The sequence below is a fragment of the Corapipo altera genome, unplaced genomic scaffold (genome assembly GCF_003945725.1).
Source record: "Corapipo altera isolate COAL_440 unplaced genomic scaffold, ASM394572v1 55721, whole genome shotgun sequence".
Taxonomy (NCBI): Eukaryota; Metazoa; Chordata; class Aves; order Passeriformes; family Pipridae; genus Corapipo; species Corapipo altera.
Window position 1 is genome coordinate 1 of NW_020886113.1, and position 7,553 is coordinate 7,553.

Sequence of the window (7,553 nt, forward strand, 5' to 3'; positions counted from 1 at the left end):
ACCCTACATCCAACCCCACATCCAACCCCACATCCAGCCCCACATCCCACCCTACATCCAACCCCGCATCCCCCCCATGCCAACCTCACATCCACCCCCACATCCAGCCCTGCATCCCACCCCACGTCCAACCCCACATCCAGCCCCACATCCAGCCCTGCATCCAACCCCATGCCAACCTCACATCCAGCCCCACATCCAACCCCCGTCCAACCCCACATCCAGCCTCACATCCACTCCCACATCCAGCCCTGCATCCCACCCCGCATCCCACCCCACGTCCCACCCCACATCCAGCCCCACATCCAACCCCACATCCAGCCCCGCATCCACTCCCGTATCCAGCCCCGCATCCAGGGATGGAGATGCTCCCAGCTGTAGCACACCCTCCTCTGCCAAATAATGCATTCTTGGCTTTGTTGGGTTCTCTTGGAAAATGAGTCTCTGGTTGTGCGTATCGTGATTTAAATATAATTATAGGTTTTGGTAAATGAGATTATATTTTTCAAAAGATGTCCATAAAATCGCGTCTGGAGTCTTTGGCTGAGTCGCAGGGCGCTGGAGTCAAGAGTGTAATTATTTTCTTCGTTTTTTTAGAGCGACGTTTCGTTTCCTCTTTTCTGGGATGGAGATTTCTTCTCACCAGTTTCACCTCTTGCAGCAACTGAATGAGCAGCGCAGGCAGGACTTGTTCTGTGACTGCAACATCCTGGTGGAGGGAAAGGTCTTCAAAGCCCATCGCAATGTGCTGTTTGCCAGCAGCGGCTACTTCAAAATGCTCCTTTCACAGAGCTCGAAGGAGACGAGTCAGTCCACGACTGCCACCTTCCAGGCCTTTTCTCCTGACACCTTCACGGTCATCCTAGATTTCGTGTATTCAGGCAAACTGTCTCTCACTGGTCAGAATGTCATCGAGGTCATGTCGGCCGCCAGCTACCTGCAGATGACCGACGTTATCAGCGTGTGTAAAACCTTCATCAAGTCCTCGCTGGACATCAGTGAGAAGGAGAAGGATCGTTACTTCAGCCTCTCGGACAAAGATGTGAGTTCCAACGGCGTGGACCGACCCTGCGTGTACAGCGGGGGCTGGAGGGCAGAGAGCAGCCCCCCCCCATTCCCACTCCAGCCCAGACCCAGGGACTTGTATGATGGGCGGAAACACTTGGAGCAACTTCAACTACTACCCGGCTTCTCAGAGGAACGCCCAGCAGCAGCTGTCCAAACACGAGCAGCGGCAGGATTCCGCCAAGAAATCCCGGCACCTGGGACTGCAGCAGCCTTCGGACATCCCCCACTATAAATCCAGCAAGCTGGAGGACAGGGCTGCCGAGCCCGCCGGCCACCCCGCGCCGCCCGAGGAGCAGGTTCACATCGACACGGAGGTTGAAACTCCTCATGTGGGCTACCAGTACGGCCAGGGCTCCGAGGGGATGCCGAGGGGCTTGGCTGTGTCGCAGCAGGAGCACGAGTCGCCCCGTCCCTCCGGCAAATCCAAGTCCTCCAAGGCTGACGAGCAGTACGGGAACATGCCCTCCATCCTCGGAGTCATGGGAAACTGGGCCGAAGGTGAGCGGGGTACCTGGGGTATTAAACCACCCTTTCGAAGTAAATCTAGCTTGGGATCTTTTGGGATATTTTTAAGCTCATTTCCTTAGAATCCCAGAATGGTTTGGGTGGGAGGGGACCTTAAAGACCATCTCCTTCCACCCCCCCTGCCACGGGCAGGGACACCTTCCACGAGTCCAGGTTGCTCAGAGCCCCATCCAGCCTGGCCTTGCCTGGGCTGTGATAACACAGCTAATGGTCCACTCCCCCTTTGTTGCACTTCTGTGTAATTTACAGGAAAACACAGGATCTTTGTGCTCCAAAGGACCTACGATAATATTTTTTTTTTTAAGTAAAAGCCATGTGCTATTCTGCTCGTAAAATTCCTTTTCCTGACGCGTGACGTGACACGTTATGACTTCATTTTTGGGGTTTAATTTATCTTCTGACAGACGACCTGGCCAGGATGAGGTTCAAGTGCCCCTTCTGCAGCCACGTGGTGAAAAGAAAAGCCGACCTGAAGCGTCACCTTCGCTGTCACACAGGAGAGCGCCCCTACCCCTGTGAGGCCTGTGGGAAGAGGTTTAGCAGGCTGGATCACCTCAGCAGCCATTTTCGAACAGTACGTACTTTTAGGAACTGCCTGATTTTTGTTTAACGTGCAAACCCTGCCCAATTAAACACAGTGTGAGCGTCTCTGCTTGGTAGAATCGACTCCCGTAAAAGAAAGAGGTAACAGAAAATTAATTTGGTTTTGCTGCAGGCAATTTGAAGCCTAATTTGTAGGAAAGGGGGGGAGGAATCTCTTGGTTAATTGGTGGTTTGCAGAGGTGCTGTAAAGGAGCTTCAGTGGGCAGCTACAGTGCCGGGGATGGGGCAGTTTAATGTCCCTCAAAGCGAGTTAACGCCGCTATTTTGACGCTACTCCAACCCTGCTTTTTTTCTGTCACCTTTGTGGATGTTGTATCCAAACCATCCGTGTTCCTTTTCCCAGATCCACCAGGCCTGCAAGCCCATCTGCAGGAAGTGCAAGCGGCACGTGACGGAGCTGACGGGGCAGGTGGTGCAGGAGGGGACGCGCCGGTACAGACTGTGCAACGAGTGCCTGGCCGAGGCCGGCATAGACAGTATCCGCATTGACTTGGAGGCCGAGGCGCCCCTGGAATTCCCACAGGACGGGGACAAGGATTCCAGGTGGCACTACGGCGAAGACAACAGGTCTGACGTGGAGATAGTGGAGGACGGGTCGACCGACCTGGTCATCCAGCAAGTCGACGACAGCGAGGACGAGGCCGACGAGAAGGATGTGAAACCAAACATTAGGTAGCTGCAAGAGGAGAACCGGGAATCCCGTGGAAGAGGGAGAATGTACTGACCACACACACCCTCCACCAGCTGTTGTTAATCCTACAGAGACACGTGGTTGAACAGGTCCAGACTTGCATGTATTTATGGACGCGCCGCTGAGTCCGGTCTGGTTTGTTCTCAGAACCCTCAATACTTTGCTTCGTGAGAAAGAATCCATCCTTAAATAGTGGATGAACGAGGAAACTGCAGTATTCCATGGATAACTGTTTATAGCAGACAGTCTCAAAGCCTTTTTTCAAGGGAGTGAGGTCTAAATATTTAAAAACAGTCGCAGAGTGTTGGGAATTGCCCACTTTTTACACTTGTAGGGATGTGGGGTTTATGTCATGGGGTGATAAACAAAGTGTAAAGACCCCCCCCCAAACCAGACAACCTCCCTTCAGTATTCAGAAGGGAAGAGAATCTTCCATGAAATTCCATGTTATTCTTCACAAGGAAAAAGGCAGCTAATTAAGCAAGAGCATGTAAAATGTTTTGGCACTTTTGTCTGGAAAAGGACTCCTGTAAAATTTATTAGAATAAGGCAAATCTTTAGCAGATCACTCTCTCAAGACGTGTTTCTTTACAAGAAAATAAGCACATGAATGCTAGTCCTAGTCAACACATCAGAGACAAATTAATTATAAATATGGATCGTTAATTGACGCCAGTAGATGTTTCGTTCTCAAAATTGGGCTCTCAGACTGGGCTGTTTTAATAAACACTAATAAAATACTCTCTTTTGTTAAAAACCTCTCAAAAGTGCCAGACAGGGTGGGGTTGTTTGGGGTTGTCCTGTGCAGGGCCAGGAGTTGGACTTGGCTGATCCTTGTGGGTCCTTTCCAACTCAGGATATTCCATCCTGTGAGCCTTCTCCAGCCTGTACCACATGAGAACAAGATGTACTGGAAGTTCTAGGCCTCATATTTGTGTAATTTCACCTACAATCAGGCTACAGGAGGTCGGGAATGATGAAGAAATTTGACTTCTCTAACAAAATAAGCCACTTTGTTGTGTTGCTTAGTGAGTTTATCTTACCCAGCACTGTAAGCGGGAGAGGAGCAGAAGATGCTCCCAGGGTGCTGCTACTCTGCATTTTTTGGACAGACCTGAGTGTTATTCCAGTTCTTCATCCCAGGATCATGAGACTCAATGGCTGTAAGACTTAGAAAACTCCCAATTTGCTTCTTTTTTTACAGCTTTGTAAGCATGTTTGGCTGAACCCTGGGGTTTATTACAGAACAGTCCCATATGTATATATATATATATATATATACACTATATAATCTTTCCCAGGGACAGCTGAAAAAAATCACTATTTTATTTTTATTCGTGTAAAAACTGTATAACCTTATTAGTATCATCATGACCAGAGATTTTTTTTTTTAGTACCATCATTCCAGGCTGCAGGTGACCAGCCCAGGGTCTCTTAAATGATAACTCAAGTGCTTCCTTGGTGCTCAGTGTAAGCACTAAGCACCCTCCCCTCAGACATTCCAGGCTGATGGGAATCATCCTGCTTGGATGTCCCAAGGAAACAAGAAATGGTTTTTTTATCAGTCCTACAAAAATCACCATCCCTGGCTTAGGACTTGGAGGGGAGAACTTACAAAACTTTCTGATGACCACCATGAAAACATCTTTACAAACAACACTGGCCTCGATTTTATTTGGTGCTTGGTCAGCAGCCCAGAAATGGACTCGGTGTGAAAACAGACATTTAATTTTCTTGGAGCTTTTTTTTTTCTATTACTCCTGAAATACCTGTTATTAAACAGCTCAGAAATATTCCCGAGCAACCTGAACTAAATCAGAGAACCAGAAAATATATCAAAGAACACGGAGCGACTTGGATCAAATTCCAAGATGTTTCCCTTTACCTTAAACAGTATGACAATAAATTCCAGGTATCAGTGCCTGCTGTCCCCAGGATACAAAGTGACTGGGCTTAGTCTGTGTGTGTTTGGGATGGATTAAGGGGAGGGGAAAATAAAGTGTCTCTCTAGGCCTGAAATCTTAACTGCCAACTGTAAAGGTCAGACTATTAAGCGTTTCTTGATAGTGGGGGGTGTTTTTAGAAGCAGAGGGATTTTTGGATCAATACTCAATTTAATTAGATACCATAAATCTAAGAAGACTGAGGACCAGATGCTTCAGAACAAGACCTGAAGTGGCTCTAAATGGGCAAGTGGAACAGTCTATCCACAGGAAGACAAATTAATTTTTACACACAGGCAGATAAATCGTTGATTTGCCGGGCAAACAAGGGCTTTTACTGGTTTTATATGTGGATGTTATTCTCAGTAGCATAACTAGGTATCTGTAGTCATTTTTAAAGTATCTTATTAAGCTTGGAGTTTTAGCTCAAGACTGCGATTCCCACAGGTCAATTATGTTTTATATTTTTTAAAAGTTACCATTTTTGCATTTGTTGCCTTAATTTTGGTTGTTGTTTCCTTATTTTTGTATTGCAAGACGAGATAAATGTTAAGTGCCTTCTGTTTTCTACGTCCTTCATAACCAGTCACACGTTTTCCTTGTTTTTTCTCGAAATGAAAGTATTTGTTTTATTTTTGCCTCCTGCCATTGCCTGATTGTCTTCTTCATATCCCTGTGAGGATCATGTACCACTCAGCAGCAGAATAACATTTTCCTTCTTTTCAAGGAGGAAAGTAAAGACCATATAGGGATGTTCCCACTGACTTCGATTTTTTTCCTTGCATTTCTTTCATCTTCATGTCTCTTAAGGCACAAGGTTTAGTGCTGGACTTGATCTTAAAGGTCTTTTCCAACCCAAACCATTCAGTGATTCTTTTTGCTTGGCTTGTGTTTATTGTTGTGTTCACAAACCACAGTCAAGAGTGAAGACAAAAGTCATCATCATCCTCTGATTAGTGTCTCACCTCTAACTGTCCCTGTTTTCTGGCAATATCTTGCCATCCTTTCAAAGGCTGAAATGCTGAATTAAAAAATTCTCTTTGCCCCTTTTCCAGGTATTTCTTACAGAATTCTCCCTGCCACATAAACCTATGACTTGTGTGATATTTGATCAGTTCTTTCCTATCATCTCCCTTTTTTTTGTTTTCCATTAAATTACCTAAACGTCTGTATTTACTATCCAAAAAAATGTCACTTGTCCTTACCCTAAAGGTTCAACTGTTGGGTTCCCTTGTTCCCCCAGTTAATTAGAAAAAGAAAAAGGTAGACTCCAAAAAAAACCAACCCAGCCTCAGAATGAATCTCCCTTTCCAACCTTTTGATTTATATTCTATTCCAGTTCTAAAGAATTGAGATTAAAATAATCTTTAAAAATACCTCTAAGCCCACAGAGCTCTCACAGAGGACTGACACTGACTGCTGCAGGTTTCCTTCCAGGAATGCTCCATCCTCCAGGATTTTGGGGTGCCTCTCAAATTTTCAGTGATAACTTAGGGGGGAAAAAGAAAAAATCTCTGTTGGATATAAAATGATGGAATATACATTTCTTCCCTGAAGCATCTGGTCACTGCCAGAGTTACCCCATTACCACACCAGCATCTACCTTTCTTATATTTTAGTTATTGTTGGTTGGAGGCAACACATGTAAGAATGAAATAGAAGAAAAAAATCTCTAATTCTGCCTAAAGGGTTGAGTTTTGCAGAAAAGGATCTTACAATCCTCCAGTCCTTGCCTCCAGACCTTTTCCATTAGGTCCAAACCTGTACCAATGTTATGTCTGTTGAGTGATGGGTATAACTCAATAAGCTACTAAGAAAACCTTATAGTAGCATTTAGTTAAATATTTTCTATACTGTTTAACTTAAAACCCTTCCACGTTGGGAGTTGGTGTAACCTTTCATCCTGTTTTAACTCGTGAAATGCAGAGAGGTGGCTTATTGGGTGCCTCGAGAATTTTAAACACAGCAGGAACACAGGACAAGAGGTTCTGTGAAAAAATTGGGAGGAGTGGCTGGAAAGAGCTTCCCCTGCCTTGGCTTAGCTGTCGGACTAAATTAAACACTACTGAAGTTCTCTCTGACACTTGACTGTGCAAATAGGAACTGGTTTTTACCATGTCCTCCCAGCCCGCTCTGAGGAGGGAACTGTACCCATGGCTGCAGAGGTTCCCTCTCAACATGATTCAGTGATCTCGAGGAATAAGATTGAAAGAGTCTCATCCTCTAACAGACATCCTGATTGGCATCCTGAGTTTGGCATCCTGAGTTTGGCATCCTGATTCCAACCTTCCACGCGGGACGGAAAGAGGGGCGATCCCTGTGCCGCGCCCCCCCCCCCCCCAGCCCGCAGTGCTTCGAGCACGAAAAAATTCCTCTACAAAAGCGCCGCGATATCGAGTCGATGTGACAAATCCCACACCGCTCCAGACGCTTCCCACTCAGGCGGCGCCTTCAAAGGTACACACACACACACACACACGCAAACACAAAGCTATCCCGGGCCGGGCTTTAACAAACCCGGGTGTGCGGGAGGGCCTGCGGGGCACCGGGGCCGGGGCTGCGGCTTCCAACGGGTGCGTTGCCCCTTTAACTGTGTGTCCCCAGCCCTCGGGCGTCCGTGTCCAACGCCCACGTCAGCAAATACCTTTTGTTTCTTCTCTCCCCTTTTTGCTCGGGCTCTGGCGCGGGGGCTGCGGGAGAGGAGGAGGAGGAGGAGGAGGAGG

General features: G+C 46.9%; 1 protein-coding gene across 1 annotated transcript; it reads left to right on the forward strand.

Moving 5' to 3' along the window:
• Positions 1 to 579: 579 nt before the first annotated feature.
• On the forward strand, positions 580 to 5,395 carry LOC113941018 (zinc finger and BTB domain-containing protein 8A-like). Its single transcript, XM_027632178.1, is given in 4 exon segments — positions 580 to 1,105; positions 1,107 to 1,566; positions 1,998 to 2,167; positions 2,540 to 5,395. Coding segments are annotated over 4 exon segments (1,443 nt in total). The 5' UTR covers positions 580 to 625; the 3' UTR covers positions 2,873 to 5,395.
• The last annotated feature ends 2,158 nt before the right edge of the window (positions 5,396 to 7,553 follow it).